This window comes from Pholis gunnellus (assembly GCF_910591455.1).
Source record: "Pholis gunnellus genome assembly, chromosome: 21".
In the NCBI taxonomy this organism is placed as follows: Eukaryota; Metazoa; Chordata; class Actinopteri; order Perciformes; family Pholidae; genus Pholis; species Pholis gunnellus.
Genome location: NC_136548.1, coordinates 10,200,368 through 10,225,541, shown reverse-complemented (window position 1 = coordinate 10,225,541; position 25,174 = coordinate 10,200,368). Strand labels below are relative to the sequence as shown.

At 40.1% G+C, this 25,174-nt stretch overlaps 1 protein-coding gene across 1 annotated transcript; it reads right to left on the bottom strand.

Moving 5' to 3' along the window:
* Positions 1–7,193: 7,193 nt before the first annotated feature.
* On the bottom strand, positions 7,194–19,314 carry LOC306713043 (alpha-tectorin-like). The gene is made up of 25 exons (XM_079182582.1): positions 19,243–19,314; positions 19,075–19,098; positions 18,636–18,659; positions 17,731–17,846; positions 17,036–17,314; positions 16,842–16,937; positions 16,551–16,716; positions 15,707–16,107; positions 15,034–15,613; positions 14,369–14,949; positions 13,552–14,104; positions 12,865–13,463; positions 12,575–12,732; positions 12,034–12,431; positions 11,685–11,881; positions 11,077–11,472; positions 10,674–10,957; positions 10,263–10,540; positions 9,986–10,105; positions 9,166–9,350; positions 8,904–9,064; positions 8,248–8,499; positions 7,906–8,065; positions 7,709–7,811; positions 7,194–7,614 (listed from the first exon to the last, which is right to left on the bottom strand). Exons 1-25 carry the CDS (start codon positions 19,286–19,288, stop codon positions 7,523–7,525), a joined length of 6,249 nt encoding a protein of 2,082 aa, XP_079038708.1. The 5' UTR covers positions 19,289–19,314; the 3' UTR covers positions 7,194–7,522.
* Between the last annotated feature and the right edge of the window lie 5,860 nt (positions 19,315–25,174).

The following is a 25,174-nucleotide window of genomic DNA, read 5'->3' as shown; positions in this document are numbered from 1 at the left end:
AGTAGTACCGCGACCCGACCCCGGATAAGCGGAGGAAAATGGATGGATGGATGGGTGTCCAGTAGTATGCGAGATTAGCCGTGGACAGACAGACAGCCATGCACACACACAACTGAACACATAATCTCCTCATGCTACACGGAGAATATATAACCCACTCTTCGTCAAATCTGGTCTGCACCTGCCAAACGGCTTACTGGCTGGTGCACGTTCATAGAAAATGAGGATGATTGATTTGTTTGAGGGGTCTGCAGTGAGGGTGTCATAGTTGACTTCTTAATGGGTGAGAATAACAATTTTGCAATTATTTAAAGGATCTTTAATAAAAGACCATAAACAAACAAACGTTCTATTATCTTTCGGTCGCCATCCATTTGAGCGTATCAGTTCTTGAAAGTTCTTTTGAAAAAGGAGTGTAATGATTGTGAAGTTATTATAATCACTGATCAGTAGATTTATATACCTTCTATATGTTTAGTCCAGCATTCAGTTCCGTTTTTTGTTTATTTTTAGTTTAGTTAAAAGCAACCCAGTTTACTCATTAGAAATGTAAAGGGTACCACCATCTAAATTAAGAATACCAATATGTTATTTCCATGGTCTAGAAAAGTTCAATAATTTCAATCATTATTTATGAACATGACTCTCTCAAAGCCAGAAACCAGTGAAGTAAATCTCTAATTAGTATAAAGTCTGAAGCTGCTCCATAGACAATGAAGGGAGGCTCAGGTCATAGGAATAACACGCACTAATTTTGGAAATGGGTGTAGTCCCCCCTTTTACAGTCACACCATTGACTGCCAGTAAATCTGAATGTTTTAAGTAGGTGTGTACCTAACTGGAAAACCAATGCATGCAGTGTTGGCAAGCAGCATAAAATCAACAAACACTCAACAACAGTGATTCCAAGACAATAAAGGTTACCATGGGTTAATCTAGTCGCATGATTTGTTCTTTATCTTACAGCTACTTACACATTTGAAAAACGATTAATAGCTTTTATTTCATCCATGTCGCATTATTTTTTGCAAAATGTAATCTCAAGAATGAATATTGATACAGAGGATGACATTAGTGGTAAAACAACAGTTATTATAAATATGGAGAAGTTGATGCTTGAATGGATTGTTCGGGGGGATGCTTGCCTGATTCTGCATGGACTTCCTATTTCCTGATCAATAAGCTATCCTAACCGTAGTCATTCATCACTCTGGACCTTCCGTTCTAGTATTTACCGTAAACAATGTTACAGTAAATGATGAAATGACAGATAAGGAAGCAGTCAGAGTTTGCATATACTGGAAGCAACGCAGCTATGTAGTGTGCCGTTTTTGGAAAACACTGTCCTGCATATTTTGTTATGTATATATTCATATCATGTATTATGACAAATTCACGGTCTGAAAAAATTCTTAGTTAAGCCATTATGTGTTACTGCCTGAGGTTTGTGTCTGGCATCCTATGTTTCTGCCTTCCAGGTTTAACTAACTTGAATTTGTATGTATTGCTACGTTCATATTACATCTGAAAGGAGGTTGTGGTCTTGTAATTTATGTGTTTGCGTCGATGCAGCCACAGTATTTGTTTTTTTCTGACAGTGTTAATGTGCAAGCACACTTATGAACCAAATGGACATGATTTGTGTAGCGTCACATGCCAGTTCAGTCAGTGTGTCGAGATGTTGTTTGTAAATACAGTATGTGCTTAAATTCTTGCACACACTGTTCTTGCTGTCACGGAATGTGCCCTGGCGTGTTGCACATACTGTGACAGCAAATGAACTGGCTTTTCAAGTTTAAAGATGTAATCCTTTATGCTTGGTGACAAAGGCTGTTTGCACAGAAACTAAACCATTTCACAGATCTATGAAACCCTCAAAGATACAGTATGCAAGGGTGTCTCTGTGGAGTCTTAAAAGTTAACAGAATAACACAAATGATACCTTAAAATCAAGAGGGGATTGGGAGCATTTTAATTGCCTCTCAACGGCTCTCAACATGGCAAAGGCATACCAGTTGATCACAGCTAACAGTGCAACATTGTGCTAACAAGGGCGAAAAAGCTGACGCTGTTTACCCGAGGCTACACTACCACAACGCCGCTGTCGGTCAGGACGGCGTTGTCAGCTGTAACCACCATATGAGAGCAGTGCAGCGTGGCAGCCATGAGCTAACCAGAAGAGCACGCTCACATGCATCAACACGCACTAAGAACATGCGCGGCCGACCCGGCTACATCAACAAAGCAAGGAGCAACTCCGATAACAACACACTGCTGAGGTTGACATTATTCCGCTATATCTTTACATAGCAAATTGTTGGTAACAATACAGCTTTTTAAAGATCAACCTGCTGGCTTGGCTTGAAATGTTAACTGTTGGCCCACAAGTATAAAATATGTCAAAGAGATGGATAAGGGAACTAGCAATGTATTGCTAAGGGAACTAGCAATGAATTGCTATTTACCAGCAACTACAAATATGCTGCTTTGCTCCCTTAGTGGTTGTATTGATATTGTCTCAATATATAATAAAGTATGTACAGTGTCAATGCTCGAACCTCATCTTTGTTTTGCATTCTGTAATATTCAGAATATGTATCTAAACAAATGTGAAAATAGTAATTAAATGGTAATTCCAGTTTATCACTTACTATAAGTCTGCACAACGTGGATCAGCAATTCACTTAGTTCTTTCTATGTTCTGTAGGTACAGAGAAAAATACAATTTTCAAATACGGAGGAAAATAAAATTCATGAGCAAAACTATAGTTTGGACTTTCAAGTTTCTGCGGCATAAAGAAATTGACTGGGCCTAAATAAACCTTGTTGTTTTCTAAACATTGACACTATAATTTAGGATGCAGAGTAAGTGACACGTTTTTAAGTTACTGTCCTTGGTGATAAATCTTGGTGATGTATGGATCCATCTGATTACTGTATGTGATGTCATCTTTGATCTGAATTGTTGCTGAGTTGTTGCAGTCATCGAGGAGATTATATAATTGTGTTACCTTTTTAATCTATCTCTATATCCTACATGAGAATACAGACATTATGAAGAGATAAGAAAAAACGTATCCTGTATTTACCCGGCCCGGAGACCAGATGTCCAAGTGTGAGCATTACAATGTCACAGTAGGATGAGTCTCTCTGATCTCTGTGGTGAATGGGTTTGCAATGCTGCAGAAGAACAGACAATATTACAGGGTTTCATTAATGCACTGAGTCTGATTGGGTTATGGATAGTAATAACTTAAGGGCTCTGCAGAACAATACTCTTTGAAGCTTTTGGTGTACAGGATTATTTTACCAATCTCAGCACAAAGACACACAGACACAAAGGTAGGTGTCTTCAGTACAGACTCTTAACTGACCATAGATGTGAAAGAGATTCTGAAAGTGATTTTTACTGTGTAGATGCATGTAAGTGTATTAGTCCTGTACTCCCTGCGTTAGCCTTGTGATAAACTAGTGAACCAAGGTTGTGAGGAAACTAGGCGTTTGTCGCCTTTCTTTTGTTCAAGTAACAAATATGTAACTGCCAGGAAATCTTGTAGCGTCAGAGAATGAATATGTGCCATCAGTCACGTCTTCTTGTTGGTTCAGTGCCACACTAGAAATTCTTTGCATCCATGTACCTACACACACCCTGCAAAGATTTTTTTAATGTAAGTTTGAGTGACTGCTGGTGGCTTAACACATTATTCTGTGGTTAAAATAAACATATTGAAGGAGAATCTGGCCACAGTGGAATTGCTGAACCATCTCTACAGTATCATCGGCTGGATTAGGACACCTGGAAGACAGGGTATTGTTTTGATGACCTGATGATTTAATTTCTCCTTTTCGCTATGTTTAGTTGGTAATTGTGACCTCTAGTGCACAGCGGGGACTAAAGTGTCTGTATTTGCTGATGTTTGTTTTTCAGAGACTTTATTGTTATTTAGTGGCAAATCAGATACCGATACAAAAACAGAGCTCCCAAAAAATGACTCGCAGACATAGTACTTGCATGTCAGAAATTGCTCAATACTACAGATGTACCAATCCCACTTTCCCCAAATCCAAAATTCACATCAACTAAAAGAGTGTTCTTTGCAGGATCTGAAGGCTACGGTGAGCCTGCTCCTCGTGCCCCAACAACGAGATGTCCCTATCAGTGTTATGTCAAAAACATTTTTTTACATAAATGAGCACAGAGACAGTGACAACAAGAGGACTTTTTTATGATGGTATATAATAATAATAAAGATTAAATACCATTAAAATAAAAGACACATTAGAAGTTAACTAAAACAAATGGATTCAAGGCTGGTATATACCATTGTTGAAACAAGACACTAAATAAGACTGTTACCAAGTTTATATGATTGTATTGAAGACAAAACACTTTCTTTGTACAACGGTTGAGTGTCTTTGTTTCAGTTTCTGCTCTGTGTGCTACATGTTTATACATTAAGGTTCATGATGTACTAATTATGAAATGGTAATCATTAACTTTATTTGTTTGAGCATCTAGTGTGTAGGGTTTCGTGACAGCTTATGGTACTCAGGAACACAGTAAGAGGGTTAATTTAAATGCTTGCTTGTTGCTCAATGATGCATGAATTTAGGTTTGTTTGGTAACAGCCGCTTTCTAAACTCCGTCCTGAATAGGACATTTGATAACCTTTTAATCTCCTTCCTTACCGTATCTCTGACCCTGGAAACTGAATCTGAGAGAAACAAAACCTGCAACATGACCTGAGCCACGAGCAAAGGCAGAGGCGGGACATCTTCCAGGTGCAAGATAGTCCAAGAATCTGAGAGCTCCAAAAATCGACAGCGTGTGAATGAATTAAATGACCTCTGCTGGACTCATATTTCATCTTTATCTTCAACTTTAACACAAATGAGGAGTTTGAATAATTGAGGTTGCGAGGAAACTAGGCGTGTGTCGCCTTTCCTTTATTCAAGTAACAAATATGTAACTGGCAGAAAAACATGTAGCTTCAGTGATCTAATCTGTGCCATCAGTCACGTCTTCTTGTTGGTTCAGTGACACATTTAGAAATGCTTTGTATCCATGTACCTTCACACACCCTGCAAAGAATGTTTTAATTGAAATTTGAGTGACTGCTGGTGGCTTACCCTGGCAAAGAAATCTGGCAGCCTCAGTGAGCACCATTTCCTTTGACCCTTTGACTTTTGTGATATACTATGACATTTTTATAACACACTATATTTTAATGATTTCTTTTTACATGACTATATCATCATACATTGATGTTTTTGTGGCTTTTTTGTGACATACTGTACCGTAAAATGCAGTTGTATAGTATGTCATAACGCGGTGTTACCAAGTTTTCAGGGGATTTATTCTATTCATGATGTAGTGTCATGGGATAGTTCTAATTTGGCTCCTCTATTTCAGCTCAGACTGCAGTTTGCTATCTGACCATGAGGTGGCAGTATCACATCATCTTGGATGAGTTTGCCTCCTGAATCAAGATACAATTCTCATTTAAAAAGTGTCAATTTAATTATTTCATCACCCAAAACATAATGCAAGACATTTTTCAGTGACAAAGAGGGGATGGAGGACAAGAGGCAGGACAAATAATAACAATATATAAACAAGCATATTAAAGCTACTGCAGATGTAAAAACAAACGCATTTAACTCACCAGAGCTGCTGTTCACTATTTAAAGACAAAGTCCATCCTGCTTTCTTTGTTAACAAAGAGTTTAATCTCACGGTTGCTCAGTACATCCGTGCGTTTTAGTTCCAGTAAGAAGTCCTTCTCGATTCATGGATGCCAGTGAAGACAGTCGAGCCTCCCCAGTTGTATTTCTTGAATACGTTTTAATGTGTTTGAGGGCTCAAAATGTCCGCTCGACAGAGGCAGCAGATATTGGGATTGTCACCGCCCAACATGTCACGCTAGTCCACTGACCAATCACGTATGGCTAGTCCAGCTAGCAAGCTCTGGCACGTCAAAGAATACGCCCAACATGTCAAACTAAAGATCTGATTGGTTGAAGAATATGACAATCAACAATATCGTCCCCATTCACTTAAACTGCACATGGATTCACTTGTGAGTCTGCAGGCCTGGGGTCTCTCTTCTTACCTAGAGACACAGAGGTAAAATCTGATTGGATAAAAGCTCTACTTAAAACAAGCTGCACTGGAAGCAGAGCAACTGAGGAAGACTAGCTGTGCAATGAGGAAATAAGATAATGGGAAAAATATTTTTATAAATTATAATACATGTAGTGTATTGAAGAAAAAGTATTACATTATAAAATAGCTCTAACTGTGTGATTCTGTTTAGGCCAGCAGAGAAGGCTTTGCCCACCACTGATTTTTGGTATTATTAAGGTATTAGTGCAGATTTCTATTCCCTTTTGGATCAGGTTCTCTCGGGTTGGATTAAATGAAAGTATCAGATGTCACTAAAACCAGGTTACAGGATGATTAAAATCAGCCATTTCAACTGATGAGCAATTGATGTGTTCACGTCACTTCTGACTTTGCACTGCATCAGTGATATCTGATACTTTAATTTAAATCTGACCCAGAGAGCGTGAGTTTACAGGGAAAATAATCTAGAGAAATGCCACAAGTAAAGGTAGCGAGAGAGGAAAGAGATCGTTTACAAACAAATTTCCTTCAAAACATCAATGTGACACCATTCAGCTGCACAATAGAACAATTATTTTATATATTTTTGTTGGAGAAAATAAATTACAGAGATAGGTCCTGTTAATATCAGATTTCTTTGTTTATTTGTGTGATCATTTATTAACCTTCCTTGTGTTATGACTTTAAAGTGTTGCTGCACATCTCTGCTGGTTGTGTGTGAGAGTGAGCAGAACTCGGTGCCTTCAATTTATTGTTAGATCCTGGCTAAATTTTCTTTCCCACTCCTTTGTTGTCTAAAGATTTTAGCTGTATGTGGCAGTTAATTCAATTGTATTTTGTCAATGAGGGAATGTTAAAAGAAGCATGCGAACCTCATGTTCAGATTAAAGACATCTTGCATTTCGTTAAGTGTTAGTCCTTTGTAAGAGCAAAATGCATGACATTGCAGTGGCTTGCAGGTAATAAGCCACAACCTGGTCATTGTTGATGAAATTATTAAGTGATGCTGGAAGCTTGCAGCACCCACACAACCTTCTACTATGGACAATAGAAAATGAGATCCATACTCCATGCATTGAGAAACTTTATTTATATGTTCAACCTTCATTATACATGGTTGGTTACTTCTTATATGATAGAAATCTAATGATAACAACCCCGGCAAAGAAACTAAGGATACATTCGATAAACACCTTATATAGTGAAAACAACAAAAGGCAAGTGATTTCAGCTTCAGTATGCTGCACATTTACGGTTATAAAGCTAAATTACTTCAATTTTCAGCAGACCACAAAAACAGAACACAACACAAGGAAAAAGCCTCTCCAATAGAAATACAATCTAAAAGCAAATGTATGTTGAGTGATTATAGAATATGGATCATCTTTGAACGCCCTACACCAGAGTTTTGGCTGCCAGCAAACTGACTAGCAGGGTCACCAGAGGGGCCAACTGGCCCGAGGCACTGCTCGGATTCACCATTCTGGCTGTAAAAGAAGAATTCAAGTTTAAATAAAATGTATCCATCAAGATTTGTGTCATCAAAAGAGCAAAAGTCATGAGGAGATAAGAGGGTTTTACCTTTCCGATTGAGCGGCATGGTAAGTGGTCCTAGTGAGATGCCCGTCATGGCATGCTGGGATACGTCCCTTGCAACTCGGTTGTGGTGGCCTGGGTAGCAGTGCTGCAGGAAAACAACATCAGAGGCTTCTGTTAACGCACCTTTTGATAATCTATCAAAACTCATTACGAATGCACACAAACACAGTAACACTCACAGCAGTGCAGTTGTTGTGTCTCCTAAGACACAGGTGGACCTGGCAGTGCAGGTAGATGGATGAAAAGTTGCTGAAGGTGAACATCTTGAAGGAGAATCGGGCCGCAGTGGAGATGCCGTTCGCAACCAGCTCTACTGTACCATCTGCTGGGTTAGGACACCTGGAGGGAGATAGAAGTTACAATGTTACCAGCTGGACTAAAAAATAAACAGGGTTAAGTTATGAAAGTGAGGAAGGGTGGAGCAAGTGAAGAGAGGCCCTTCTAGAGTAAATCATTTTCTGGGAAATCAAGAACCAGTGAACAGAGTGCTGAACTACATGAAGTTGTAATAACTTGTTTACTCTTCTTGTATGAGATCCCAGCGGACAGGGTAGCTGGCGAGGTTGACTGGAGTGGCCCAACAAGAGTCCACAATGGTGGAGATCTGCCTTCCATCGACTCCTTCTGTCCGAATCTCCACATATAGCCTCTCGTCAATTTCTATTTCTAAGTTGCTGCCACTGGCCAGTGGGTAGCGGAAGCCAGCGTCCTGGTAGGGGATCATTCTCATACGATACTGTCCTTGGCCCGATAGAAGCTTCTTTCTCACAATGCTGCAAAAAAACAAAAAAGAAGTTGACTGCACTTGAGAAGGACCAATTCACTGGCTAGTTCTTGGTAACAACGTCTTGCTGACGCATTCACATTCACAGAATGGGGACAGACATTGGGTGCAGAATGTGGGTAGTGGAGAAATTACAGAACATTTATGACAACCAAGGGCTAAATTATAACTAACTATTTTCAGTCTTTGTCATCATCGAGCATCACTGTCGCAAAAAAGGTTTGAGGTGCAGATGTAGCACTGTTTAATATATGGTACTGTTATTGAAAACATGAATATTGAAACATACGTCATGACATATCACTATGGACATATGTTCACTATAAAAATGACTGTGTTAATTGTATTTAGTTAGCATAAAACATATAAAGTAGATGGTGTTGTTATTATCACCTCTCTACAGGGTTGATGCCCACAGCCATAGACAGGGCCTGGGTCAGAAGGTATTCACAGCAGAAACGCAAATGAATGCTCCTCTGGCGGCTGATTAGCCCTCCATGAGGGTCCACGTCGGCCTGGATGGTGTTCTCATAGATGAAATGGGTTCCGTTGCTCTTAAAATTGAAATGACAAAATGGTAAACCAATTTTTAAGTAAGTTGCTTGTTCTTGTAATATGTCTGATGGAGCACATTAACGTCTAAAATGGACTGTACCTTGAGAGCTGTCCCACACAGCTGCTCGTCATTGTTAAATTGGAACACCAGTCGTCCGTCCTGCAGAGTTCCATTGCAGGAGTCATCTCGGAGGTGGAGGGCGCTGGAGTGGAAGCCAGCTTCAAACAACTGGCAGCGCGACACAGACATGGTGCCTGAACTACTGGAACAACTGAGGGACGAGTCTACGTATGAGAGAGAGAGATTTAAAAAACAATTCCGCAGTGTTTGTAGCTAATCTCATAGTTAAAGCTGCACCAATCAATATTTTCCTGGATTAAGTAACTACTATATATATGTAATTTGAAAGGTGTTGCTCATAGTGACAAACCCACAGAGTTGTGACTCACAGATATTGTAACAATCCTATAGGTTTATATTGACCATTTAAATTATTTTAACGCTGTTTCCATGAAATCATGTTTCGTCTCTCCTTTTGGCATTGTGCACGGTTCACATTACTGCAATACCCATGAGCCTTGGCTGAGATTTATTCAGGAACGCCATTCAGATTGGCTGAATTCATTTAAAATTGATGCAGAATTTAAAAGTGAATTGGTTTAAGCTGCAGATTGCACTTTAATCTTTAGATTCCACATGCCGTCAGTCGTGCACAGACAGAATTCTAAGCTCTGGGATTGGATATTATGGCAAAAGAACTATGATAAACCGACACCTGAGTGGAGATTATTGTTCTGTGGTCTTACGTTGGTGTATATTTCACAAACAATGCCATTGTACTATGAATTAAGTTCTACTACTAATCTTACACATCGGGATCTATAAAACAAAGCATTGCTTCAAATGGAGCTGCCCTCACCGTAGCTCTCATTGTTGGGCCGATGGTGGTGCTCATCACAGAAGCAGCCGTACACACCGTGCTTCTCACCACACCACTCATACTCTGTGCAGTCCAGCTGTTCGCAGGGGTCTGACTCAGCTATGGAAATTGCGAGGACAGGATGAGACAAAGAGTGACGAAACAAGTAAAAAATTACCTTTTTCCACAAGTAGGACAAATGGTAAAGTTCTGTTAAACTCAGGATTATATCTCTCATTCATTATTTTGGCTGTCCATAAGCTCAGTGCAAACTTACCACACTGCAAAGCAGAGCGCCACTCAGGGATGTTTAACCCCAAAACAGAGCAGGTGCTCTCGTAGGCGGAGACTGCAGAACACAGCATGTCATTGGCTCGAGTGTAGAGGCAGAGGTCATAGACACAGGAACTGAAAAATGGCTGTGGATCAGAGTGCAGGTGACAGGCACTGAATGGACCACTACTGTTGGTGATGACACTACAGAGCTCAGAGTATTCTTCCATAAAGGGACAGTCATCCAATCCATCATTACTGCTTCCATCAGTGGATCCACATCTAGAAAAGACATTAAGAGTTTAACATTTGAGCTGACTTTGTTTATTCTGACATTTTCCGTCATATGTGTATTGTTGTTTCTTTATGTAGTGATGGATTGTTAACCCTGCAAGTTCTTTTCATAACATCTCACCCTTGTTGGCTTGTGGAGGATTTCCAGCTGTGTCCAAAGTGATTGTCATTTTGTGCCAAAGTGCCATTGGGCAAGACTTTGTCATCTGAAGGATCCCTGTTGAAGTTTCCACACATGCCTGTGACTCTATTTTGATGGTATTGGCCCAGTCTGACCAGTAAAGTGCTCCGGCCGTCAAAGTGAACTTTCAAGTCAACGGCATCGACCACGATGTAGCTTCCCTGTCTTACTACCTGAGCTAATGTTCCCACAGTGGTGGGAAGAGACACCTCACTTCCATTTACCTGGAAGGAAGAGAGATCAGAGAGAGACGGACAAGAAGGGAGGAGGCAGTTGTTTGTAATTATATTTACAATACAGAGATACAGAAGGTTTTTCATCTTGCAAGTAATGAAGAGCTTACCTTTACTCTTCTGTTGGGTCCAATCCTGACATGCACACTCTCTAGTTGATTTGAGAGGTATACATCCACTGCTGACACAAACGACACACGGTTGTTGCCACGGTGATTATTGGTGGCTACTACCTGAAACTGTGTTTCATTGATGCCGGGGTTCACACTCTCAGTAATGATGTATGAGCATGTGCCCTGGAAATGGGCCAGTGCCCTATCAAAGGTGATGTAGTGTGGATCGCCCGTAACAGTGCAAGTAGACATCTCATCAAAACAGCCCAGCTGGCCATTTCTGATGGTGCACTCTTGTGTAGAAGTGCAAGATGCAGCAGAACAGCGCAGGTCATTGGGAGCATGGCATTCACACCGCTGGGAGCAACCCTCTGTCCAGAAGGATTCACCAGCCTGTAACATGTGAGAAAAACAGAATATGTTCATGTACATATATTTATACAACTTGTGGGCTGTGTATAACAGGTCCAATACTAATAAAATAAACTATAACTACGACATCTACAGTTGGTCATGGTACAAAATGACAGGTGTGACACACTATAAAGTAGCAAATATACAGATACAAATCTGGTTTCTTATCCATTTAGAGCTATATGACTTACATTATAGTAGAACCCGTCATATTGACAGCCACAGCTTTCCACAGGGACACATCTTGTCCCACTCCTGAGAAAACCTTCATTACAGAAACATCCCTCAGAGCAAACCTGCTCACAGATGGCATCAACGCTGCTGGCACAGATGTGACCACAGTCGGTACCACACAGCTCATAATGGCTGTTGGCGGGACAGTCAACTCCTTTATGAGAGAGGAATTAAATGATGCATGTCAGATGGTTGAAAATGATTCAGTCAATTAACATAGCCTATATGCAGTAGGTCGAGACTTCTTTGATTGTTACCTAGGCTGTTTAAATAGTGGATAAACAACACATTGACTCGTTGACTTACTGCAGGTGGTGTTCTGTCTCCAAGGGTAGATTCGAACATTAGCAGACTGACAGGCACTGACGTATGCCTGAATAGCTCTGCACAGAAGATCTTGGCCACTTCCCGACACACAAACATCAAACACGCAGTCACTGAAATATGGAGCTGGGTTAACCTCCTCATGGCAGAAGCTTAAGGGGCCGTCAGATGCCTGAATCACCGCACATTGGGCTCTAGCAGGTCGGTCATTGTTGCATTGTGGGCAGGAGGAGCCACACCCATCACTGCAGGTGTCGTTGCTTGCCACTTTCCAGGCTGTCCCAAACTCCTGTGGAGTGGTAACCATCATTCCAGATGGGGTGTGGAAGTCATCATTTGGATTTCCATTGAAGTTTCCACAAAGTCCACATGTTTTTTGTCTGTAATGATGACAATAATTAAATACACCCAGAGTCAAAAGTATGTTTATACATTGAAGCTAAATTATTTAAACATTTGTAATAAAATATTTTTCAGAATGTAAACTAAAGCATTCAAATGGGCTGCAGTAAATGGCAGTTACCTGTAACTTGGAGGTACAGAGACAGACACTGTACTATATCCATCGTACATGACCCTCAGGCCAAAATCAGCACTGACATGTGTGCGAAATCCACTTGCATAGATAGAGACAAGACTTCCATTCAGGACAACAGGTAAGTTTTGAGTTACTCCGTTCACCTTTAACAATGTAAAAACAAAATTGGATTAACAATCATAGATTTGTATTTTCGCAAACCCAGTATAGATTCAAAATAGAAGAAAGATCTGAGGAAAGAATGTCTCCAACTGTTCAGAATTTGTGTAACTCACCTGTACCACACCACGGCTCTCCCTCGACATGTGCACTCGATAGCCCCCCACATTCACAAAAACTTCTGCTGTGATTGAAACTGGCCTCCCTCTCCACGGCTCATTCTTAGCTTCCACAGAAAATTGGTGAAGCCCATGAGTGGCATTACAAAGGGTCGCCAAAACATAGCGGCAGGTTCCCTGGAAGTTATAGGCCTTGAGATCAAAGGTGAGGTAGTGGGGGTCACCAGAGGCAGAGCAGGTGCCATGAGGGTTGGGATGGCAGCCAAACTCACCCTCCACCACACGGCAGGACTCCTGGGGACCACAGGTGTTGGGGATACAGTGGACCTGCCCAGTAGTGCCATTACAGGAACACAAGCTCTGACATTCCTCACCGTCCCAGAATCGCTCTCCTCCTCGCCGATAGCGTCCTTGGTGATGGCATCCGCAGGCTGTAGGTCGCACGCACTGGTTGCCATTAAGGATAAAACCATCATCACACTGGCACCCATCTTGGCACACAGTGTCACAGGCGAAAGGGAAAGAGAGGCTGGGGCAGGTGGAAGGACAAGAGCTTCCACAGACTTCATGATGGCTGTTTTGGGGGCAGTTTTGCTCTAGAGAAGATGAAAAAATCAATGAATTAAGCAAAGTCATTTACATTATATTAGAACAACCTACACCAAAAGGGGGTAAAGTGCTCACCACAGTGAGTTGCATTCCTCCAGCGTCCAAGGGCAACGCCCTGCTGTTGACACATTAGTGCAAAATCTCGTAGGACCTCACATAGTGCTGATGCTGGATCTCTAGAGGCTCTAAGGATCCCCACACATGCATTCACATGCTGCTGGGAGTCCTCCATGGCCCAGCATTGGGCAAACGGCCCATGTGGTGAGCCAAGAATGCCACAGTACTCACGAGAATTGTTATTTGTTGTAGAGTCATTATTTACACTTTCCACACAATGTGCATCGAGGGAGCCGTCCCGCCAACTGTCCCCAAAGTCCTGAGGGCTGGTGACCAGAATGCTGTTGGGTGTGCGGAAGTCATCATGTGGCTGGCCATTGTAATTACCACAGAGTCCACCTAATGAACCGTTGTAGATACCAGGTGCAGTGACACGCACAAAGTGAGGCCAAACTGTCTGCACAGTCACACCAAAGGAAGTGCGAATGTTGATACTGTGAATGCTGCTGTGGTAGATTTGGATTCGGTTGGACGCCGAGCTGAATGGTAGTCTTATCCGCTGACCGTCAACCTAAGGGGCCATTTGAATAGTAGTTCAAATTACTTTGTAGTTCACAAGATTGAAACAACAGTATGTGCTGCTAAATATTCAGAAGAAACAATTAAATCATGAAAGAACCTAAAACAGTTGTAATAATATTCATATTACTAAACTTTCACATGTCAGCAATCCTTTTGTCAAATTTGTCTTCATTAGAGTTCAGATGATTAACTTTTAAAATGTTGGATGTATCACATTGGAATCTGTCTTTTCAAAAAAGTTCCAATCACGTACCTCTACTCTGCTGCTCGCCATCTCAATAGACACGTGTGTTCCCTCTGCCTCAAACTTTAGCAACCTGGAAAAACCCTGCTGGCCTCTGGGCAGTTTTTCTGCTGTCACCACAAAATGTGGGTAACTAGACAATCCCATGACTTTGGCAAGGGTCAATCGACACGCCCCAGGATACATGTATGTCAATCCATCAAACGTTTGATATGACACTGGGCCTTTTATCCAGCATGTTCCATAGCTGTTAGGTCTGCATCCTCTTTCTCCCTCCTCCACACGGCATGATTCAAGTGGACCACAACCATGGGAGCGGCAAGTCATGGAGCCATGACTGCAGTTACAACGTCTCCCACAGTCGTCGTCTAGTATTACAGTTTCTCCAGAGCGGTAGTAGCGACCCTCAAAGCTGCAGCCACACTCAGCATGAGGGATGCAGACTCCAGCACTAAGTATGTAGCCTGAATTGCAGATGCAGCTCTCCTGGACAGGAAGAGGGCAGTCGACGGTAGAATTGGGGCTGACACAGGTAGCTGGACATGCTGTGCCTCGCGGCTCAAAGTGGCTGTTTGCTGGGCATTGGATTTCTAGACAAAAGAAAAAAAGATTTATCTTGACATCTTGACAGCCCAAGGATTATATGAAATAATGTTTTTGACTGACAGACATACCACAGAAGCCTCGCCTCCTCCAGTTTGGCAGCTGTACACCATTCTGTTGACACTGACTTGCATACACATTTAGGGCTTGGCACAGAATGGGTTGATACCCTTCTCCCACACACAGATCAAACACACAGCTTTGCAAAAAGGTCTGAGGGGGAAGTTGTTGATGGCAAGCAGCAAAAGGTCCGGAAGTGCTCTGGAGGATACCACAATGACCAGTATTGCTGTATGAAGCTGTCTGAGCCTCAGTGCAGGCAGCACCACAGCTCAGCCCTCCACAACCTGTCCCACAGCCAGGCTCATTGTCATCCGATGCTTGCCAGCTCTTGGCAAAAACCACATCAGAGCTGACAACTTCTCCTTGGCGGGTTCGAAAGTCATCCGTGCGATCATTGTTGAAGTTTCCACACAGGCCACATGTTGCATTCTGGTAAGTGTAGGGCACCCTGATCCTCACATAATGATTTGTGTCATAAGACACCACCAAGCCAAAGTCAGTACTGACGATGACAGAAAAACCTGACTCAAAAACCTGGACCGTGCCATTGTTGAGAGAGAATGGAGTGTCTGCAAAGACGCCATTAACCTGTAAACACACCAACAAGCAAAGACATAGTTGTAAAAATATGAACAAAATTAAAATATCACAGTAAGTGGAGCCTTATTTCTTGATACTGACCTTAACCGCACCACGACGTCCCTTGACAAGCTCAATGGTTTCATTATAGACAAACACTTTGACCAGTCGTGTCCAGGAAACACGAGTGCTGCCCCGATGCTCGTTCTTGCCCTCTACTCTGTAGTAGGGCAACCCACGACCACATTGCTCAGAGAGAACATAAGTGCAGGTGCCTTGGAAGTGAAACACTTTGTTATCGAAGGTATAGTAATGTGGATCACCACTAATGGTGCAGGTGCCTCTCCGCACCGTCTGGCAGGTGAACTGAAAGGCAGTAGGTTGGCAGATTTGGGAAAAGGAGCAGCGTTGGCTGCGACACTGCAGGCCTGCTGAGGTGCAGGTGCACTTCTGTGCACAGGTACTGTCACTCCAGAATGAGTCACCAATCTGCACGGATTCATCTTGAGAAGAAGGAAAGGAAGAGTTCACTTCAAGGAATAGACTGAAATGTGTCGACACTATTACTTTTAAAACATTAGACATTTGACTTGAATTTTTTGTGGACAATTCTGCCTATGTTTTCATAATAAACAGTAGAACGGTGACAAAAACTAGGGGATAAAGAAGAGGATGCCGTGCAAGAAAAGTCGCCAACCGCCTTAAACCTGAAACATTACATTGTCGTGGTCAGCGTCTTGACCTTGCCTTTTGAGAACTACTTTGGCATGAAATGAAAAATGTTAATGTTTTAGCAGTATGCACATACTGAGCTGTCTGTAACAAAAAAGACATTGTTTATTTAGTTCAACAAACACTTAATACATATCTCCATGGAGTGGTGATCACATATCCACATTACTGTAAAGAACTACCTATGGTGACCACCCTCTGGTTCTGATCTTACTATTGTAAGTACAGCCTCTTGATCCATGGTCTGTCCGGAAAGCCCAGCGACCGGGCACATTGACATTGCTGCTCAGGCGGAAATTTGAGTTACTGCCTGATGCATTGTTAGAGAATGACCCAGGGATGGTGAAATGGTGAGGGGAGTTCATTGTGTCATATCCAGCCTGCAAATACATGTCACATAAATACAAGTAGTTTTATTTTTATTTTTTGTGCATCTGCATTCATATTTAAGTAAGTCATGGCCACTTTTACATTGTAAGTCACAAATCATTGTAATGCCTCTAACCTGTATATTTCGAGTTGTTGAGGCTATTATCCCATAATTCATCAGCACAAATGAGTACTGGCCACCAGAGATCAAGACTGCTTGAACCGTTGTTTGCTGAAAAAAATGTACTTATGGTTATTATAGTAAATATATGTTGTAATAGTTAAAATACACATCCTATGTGTTTCCTCATTTAGAGCAAGAAAACTTACTGTTCCAGTTCTGGGATAGTAGGCCACCTCATACCATGTTGCAACAAAGACCCAGTTGGCATTGAAACTCAATCCTGGGAAGTAACGATTAATGTCTCGTGTAGCTTGACGGAGGATGCTGCCACTGGTGTATTGGTTGTAGTAGACCTGACCATTCCCTCTGTTGTCTAAATCTGTCCAGAGTGGAGCAATGACGTCCCTGGATCCATGCAGTGGAAACCTTTGAGGTGTGTAACTTCTCCAATGTGAGTTAAAGGTCAGATGTCCATTGTGGTTCACCTGGAAACAAGTTAACCAGTTTTTACTAATGAAGAATTAATAACAAAAAAAAGTATTTAAAAATGGCTCAAACCACAAGCTAAAAAAGGCACTTTCAGATGAATTAACACCCATCAACATATGTATTGCTCGTACTTTATAACCATATTTTAGATATAACGATATATTGACAACAACTAACTGCAGTACTTCTTTAATATCTGTTTTCAGTTGAAGTCAAATATAAAGTATTATTAGTTTAATAACATTTTTTTTACTTCTCCAATTTATTCATTAACTTCAATAATTTATTTGTTTCACATTTACAACACAGTTCTTATTTGGAAGTTATTTGCTAACCAGAGGATGAAAAGTGGATTCCTTCACAAAAAATAAACGATATGGATTTTGTATTTGCTAATATTATATTTACATACATAAATCTGATTGTGCGACCGTCCGAAATACACAAATGGACGTTGCAGACGAATGTTAGGAGAACTTCCATCATCTGTGTTGCTGCTTCTTGTTCCGGTAATTGGGTAAAGGGCTCCTAGAAAGAACAAAAGACATCACATTTTTAAGAGACGATGGAATGTCCATCCATAGTGGTCTCATTGGCAAATACTGCACAGTGTTTTTTTGTACATTTGTAGATCACCACACCTAACCTATCATACCAATGTTTGATCCTTTATACAAAATATGCTTTTGTGTTATTTGTGTTTTTGTGGACTCTTTTAATCTAATATTCTGACGAACCAAAATAAACCTTTTTCCAAACAGCCATTATGGCACGTTATAGCAGGAACAGCACATAGAAAAGACAGCATTCTCTCACAGGCTCACTAGCTTTGCTTTCTGGGATAGTCAAAATTACTTCTGTCAAAAAGTTGTCATTTAAAAAGCAATGTAACACCACCTGAAGATCTTGTTTTGTACACCATAAAATCACCGTTGGACATAGTTGTAGGTGCAGCACAATAACCTTTGTAATACATAACAAGTGCAACCAGAGGGTGGCGGTAAAACATCACCTTTCAACCTGGTATTTATAACTTGTTAACTTGTAAGTTAAAGCAAAGCAAAGCAATGTCTTTGGTGTGGTACCTCTGCAACCTCCACACTGGCATAGGATGTAAATTGTGTATTTGATATATATATATATGTCTATATATGTCTATTTATATATAGATATAGATATATATCAATCATAAACAGCGTATTAGCTGCAATCCAGGGGAAATGGGTATAATCTTGAAGTAATAACTAGAGCGACTGTATGACTGACATGTTAATAGCATGAACAAATTACTAAGAGATTATCTAAACTTCAATTCACCTGACGTCCGAGGAGCCACCGTACCTATAAAAACAAACACATAGATTTAATTGGATAAAAATCAGTCTGCTCTGCTAACATCAAAAACAAAAGTCAGTTAGTGAATTTAGGTAAATACAACAAAAATAAAAATGTATTTAATTGATACATCAACCTGGTATTTATAACTTGTTAACTTGTAAGTTAAAGCAAAGCAAAGCAATGTCTTTGGTGTGGTACCTCTGCTTCCTCCACACTGGCATAGGATATACATTGTGTATTTTTTTATATATGTATGTCTATATATACATATATATATAGATAGCAATCATAAACAGCGGTATTAGCTGCAATCCAGGTGAAATGGGTATAATCTTGAAGTAATAACTAGAGCGACTGTATGACTGACATGTTAATAGCATGAACAAATTACTAAGAGATTATCTAAACTTCAATTCACCTGTCGTCTGAGGAGTCACCGTACCTATAAAAACAAACACATCGATTTAATTGGATAAAAATCAGTCTGCTCTGCTAACATCAAAAACAAATGTCAGTTAGTGAATTCACTTAAATACAACAAAACTAAAAATGTATTTAATTGAAACAGACTGAATTAGATACTTACTGATCAATCCCAAAAGCAGCACAGGCAACATGATTAGATTTGCCATTCTCCAAAGCCCCAAATATGAACCTGCTGACCAAATGTATTTAATAATTAATTTAACAAACTACAAAGCACTCAGAGACTGCATACCCAAACAAGGATGCATAGTCATGGACTATAAATGTGTTTCATAAAAGCAAAAGATGTTTTTAATTATTTAATTATTTAATTAAATGACAATAAAATTTCTATTGATCAAGATATACATTCAATTGTCCATTCCAGACAAAATTTTCATACATGTGCAGCCTTTTTTTAAATATTAATTGACTGCAAGCGCATTAGTTTCTTAAAAAATGGCACAAATAACTAAATGCTAATAAATAATAACTAAAAAAGACATCTTTCAAAGTTAAGAAATTCTGTAGTTATACATAAAAGATACATTAAAAAAAATATATATATATATATATATATATATATATATATGGAAAATGCTACCAATGTGAAGCAAGCAGTTTAAAATTAATATATTATTTAAAAATAAAATCAATTAATTACCTGTTCACATGTGCATCTTTGGCTCCTATGCCTCTCCTTCTCGTGAGACTGCAGCACTGCAACAGGCTTTATACAGTAAAAGTTGGCCAAGACCCATAAATCTGTTTCATTGTTTGTATCAATAGAATCAAATTGCTTCCTCATAACAAGTGAACCAAACCTCCCATTGTGCATTTATAATAATGCAGATTATCATAATTGGTTCAGCAGAAACAAAAACTAGGTGTCATATTCTACCAAAGGCTTTAGTACAGATGCAAGGAAGCCGCAAGGAAGTTGTTAGAAAGTTATTTAAGTGTCGAGGTACTTGCTTCAAAGGAGTATTAATTAATGTTGCATCTCAAATGATGAATGTTTTAAGTAGGTGTGTAACTAACTGGAAAACCAACTCATACAAGGAAACAATGTGAAAAATGTTGAGGTACCTAAAAGGCACTTCAACAATGTGACTGAAATGTACAAGATGAAGGAGTGTTGGCATGCAGCATAACATCAACAAACACTCAACAACAGTGATTTCAAGACAATAAAGGTTATCATGGGTTAATCTAGTCACATGATTTGTTCTTTATCTTACAGCTACTTACACATTTGAAAAACAATTAATAGATTTTATTTCATCCATGTCGCATTATTTAAAAAAAAATGTAGTCTCAAGAATGAATATTAATACAGAGGATGACATTAGTGGTAAAACAACAGTCATTATAAATATGGAGAAGTTGATGCTTGAACAGATCGTTCGGGGGGATGCTTGCCCGATTCTCCATGGACTTCCTATTTCCTGATCAATAAGCTATCCTAACCGTAGTCCTTCATCACTCTGGACCTTCCGTTCTAGTATTTACCGTAAACAATGTTACAGTAAATGATGAAATGACAGATAAGGAAGCAGTCAGAGTTTTCATATATTGTTTTGCTAAATCACGTATGTGGGCTGTGTTCCAAGATTCAAAGCAGGGTGTTAGTTTTTTCACAAACCAAAAACTAAGTATCGAGTTTTAATGACACACTTACAGTGACTGAAAATCTCCACATATCCATCCCAACACCGTCCCAAAATCCAAATGTTGTTTCTCTATTATCATCTATAGCTGTTAGTGACATAATGAAAACACCATTACAATGTCGAAGAAATAAAAGATGAGCTCTGTAGTACTCGTACACAAAGACACACACAAAATTGTCTTATTGTGTTCAAATTTAAAAGAGAAACAATTCGTAATCTTTAGCAGAAAATTCAAAAACAGTTGAGAGTAAGGAGCATGGGCGCAGTTTGAGGGAATGCAACAGAAGCTTTGTTTACACAGAAATTAGTAATCAGCAAGTGCATTTTCATGTCCCGACTAATATCCCCAATGAGGGATGGAATATTTTTTTAAATATTTTATTATACTATATTCATCCCAGAAGGGGAAATTTGTCTCTGCATTTGACCCATCCCATAGGGATCAGTGGTCTGCCCATGACAGGCGCCCGGGGAGCAGTTAGAGGTTCAGTGTCACTTCAACACGGGACACGTAGCAGCCAAGGATCGAACCGCCGCCCTTGCGGTTACCGGACGACCCTCTCTACCCAGTGAGCAAGGTCACCCAAAATATTCATTGCGAGAATTACTATAGAGACCGAACCCGCACCAATCACAAAACTTAACAGTATAGCTATACATGTTAAAACACAGAGAGGTCTAGTCTATTATATATCACACCGTGTACTAGCTGAACGCTACATGAGTGAACGTCAGCGACAAAATGTTTTCTATTGGAATGTCCACAGTGGCTGCAAGCAGCGCAGCTATGTAGTGCGCCATTTTTGGAAAACACTGTCCTGCATATTATGTTATGTATATATTCATATCATGTATTGTGACAAATTCTTAGTTAAGCCATTATGTGTTACTGCCTGAGGTTTGTGTCTGGCATCCTATGTTTCTGCCTTCCAGGTTTAACTAACTTGAATTTGTATGTATTGCTACGTTCATATTACATCTGAAAGGAGGTTGTGGTCTTGTAATTCATGTGTTTGCTTCGATGCAGCCACAGTATTTATGTTTTTTTCTGACAGTGTTAATGTGCAAGCACACTTATGAACCAAATGGACATGATTTGTGTAGAGTCACATGCCAGTTCAGTCAGTGTGTAGAGATGTTGTTTGTAAATGCAGTATGTGCTTAAATTCTTGCGTGCAGTTGGTTGAATGTTCCCTGGCGTGTTTCACATACTGTGACAGCAAATGAACTGGCTTTTCACGTTTAAAGATTTAATCCTTTATGCTTGGTGGCAAAGGCTGTTTGCACAGAAACGAAACCATTTCACAGATCTATGAAACCCTTAAAGATACAGTATGCAAGGGTGTCTCTGTGGAGTCTTAAAAGTTAACAGAATAACACAAATGATCCCTTAAAATCAAGAGGGGATTGGGAGCATTTTAATTGCCTCTCAACGGCTCTCAACATGGCAAAGGCATACCAGTTGATTACAGCTAACGGTTCAACATTGTGCTAACAATGGCGAAAAAGCTGACGCTGTTTACCCGAGGCTACACTATCACAACACCGCTGTCGGTCGGGACGGCGTTGTCAGCTGTAACCTCCATATGAGAGCAGTGCAGCGTGGCAGCCATGAGCTAACCAGAAGAGCACGCTCACATGCATCAACATGCATTAAGTCGAACATGCGCGGCCGAAGCTTTTGGAGTACAGGATTATTTTACCAATCTCAGCACAAAGACACACACACACAATGGTAAGTGTCTTCAGTACAGACTCTTAACTGACCATAGATGTGAAAGAGATCCTGTACTCCCTGCGTTAGCCTTGTGATGAACTAGTGAACCGAGGATGCGAGGAAACTAGGCGTTTGTTGCCTTTCTTTTGTTCAAGTAACAAATATGTAACTGCCACGAAATCCTGTAGCTTCAGAGATCTAATCTGTGCCATCAGTCGCATCTTCTTTTTGGTTCAGTGCCACACTAGAAATTCTTTGCATTCATGTACCTACACACACCCTGCAAAGATTTTTTTTAAGTAAGTTTGAGTTACTGCTGGTGGCTTAACACATTATTCTGTGGTTAAAATGAACATCTTGAAGGAGAATCTGGCCACAGTGGAATTGCTGAACCATCTCTACAGTATCATCGGCTGGATTAGGACACCTGGAAGACAGGGAAGGTGGGGGAAGTTACAATATGACCGAAAAGACATAGAAGAGAAGACTTGTGAAGCAAGTGGAGAGAGGCAAGAGAGGCTTGATTTTAATCTGGATTGAATTCATCCACACAATCTTCATTCAGTCTGCATTGAAAACATTGAAGGTCATGGACTGTACCCTGAGAGCTTCCCCACACAGCTGGTAGTCATTGTTAAACACCAGTCGTCCCTTTACAGGAGTCACCTTTGAGAAGGAGGGCACTAAGACAGAGACATACAGCCTGACCTACTGTGAAGGAGGAGTCCAGGGACAAATTGGTTTCTCATCAGAAATCATCATCTTGAACCTTCATGACAATAATATTAAACTAGTTGTAATTAAAAGAACAGTGTGTGGATTTTATTACAACTAGGAGCTTCTCTTTAAGTACTTGCTTTTTATGAGGGCCTACTGAGTTTCAAAACACATCCCTACCTTCAGACAATGTCAAAACTCAAGAAAAAAAGCTCTTGCCGTAGGAACATGGCGGTACAACATGGTGGACTCTGTTGAAGAGGACCCGATCCCTATGTGGATATAAATTGCTTTTTCTAAGCTAACAAAAACACAACAATTCTTATTTTTAGGTGATTACATACTAATGAAGGCATAGTTATGAATATTATATTCCATTCATGCCAATTAACCCCCCTAAATGTTACACACTGTTTATGTTATTTATGAATTATTATGATGAATCAATCTATCTTTTAAGTCTGCTAACAATTACACTTATAATCATACAGCGTTAGTATTCATCGCTATGAACCAATGACTGTGGCATGATTGTGTGACTTACAAAAATATGAACCAAAGAAAAATCTAGGTTCATCTGGAGTTCACTTTACCAAAGCTCTGGGGATCCACCATGCCTGCAACAAAAATGAAGCAATGCTGCACATATAAACAGATACAACTAGAAACTTCACTAACACCAAAGAATTGAAGTCAAGCTTATATCTCCAAAATGTCAATAAAAATATAGCACAAGATCACATATATATCAGTTACATTGCAACACTAATAATTTGCAAAAATGCATATTGTCACATATCTGCTCTAAAACTGTAACAAAGAGACACACAAGTATACTTAACAAATATAATGGTTTATTAATCATAAAGTTAGTCAATATAAATCAAATAAATGGATGGGAGAAATCTGTAAAGTGAGAAGTGAAAGAAGTAGATTAGATTAGAAAAGATTAGAACACTTTATTATTCCCCAGTGGAAACTCATTTGCCACCAAAATACTCATACAGACAACAACAGCCTCACACAGACAACAATAGACACAGTCCACAGTGCACAACAGACAAAAAACACATTACAAAGAATAAATAACATCAGAAAATGCCATATGAAACATGATCGACATCAGAAAGATGCTAAATCTAAAAAACACATCTAAAGGTGTTAAAAAATCGAACTGCTGCTGGAACGAAAGACCTTCTGAGTGGTTCAGTAGAACACTGAGGCATCCTGAGTCTCTCACTAAATGAGCTTCTGAGTCCATTAAAAACAGCATGTAATGGATGGCCTTCAACAGAAACAATCGTTTTTAACTTGGCCCTTGTTCTCTTACAGTGACCCGTAGTGAGACCGGGGTAAGGCCAATCACTGAGCCAGCCTTTCTGATGATCTTATTGATCCTGTTTTTATCATCTGCAGTGATGCCGCCCCCCCAGCAGAGCACAGCATAGAAGAGGACACTAAGATCCCCAGGTAAAAAACATGAAGACGCTTTCTGTTGACATCAAGGGATCTTAGGTTCCTCAAGAATAAAAGTCTTGACTGAGAACTTTTTAATTACAGCTTCAGTGTTCTTTTTCCAGTTTAATTAACTGCCCAATTGCACGATAATGACCTGCATGGGTGTCGTGCTGTAACATCAAAGAAAAAGAAACCACAAAGGTGTCTGTGGTGAGAGGAATTTTGCCAACAAATGACACACCACGCCTAGGTGTATCCAATGCCACTGATTACTCTCCAATTAAGTTAATTACCTGGTGACACTGTTCTTTTCCTTCACCCATTAGGGACTGCACTGCTAGAACGAAGCTTTATACAGTATTAGCTCATACTTCCTCCTCAACTCTAATCATGCCACGTTGTCTATTCAAATCAATGAAGATTATCAAATTGTGCTCAGGACAAAATACTGAAATGTACTGAAATAAGTTTCCAGACACTTGTTCCAA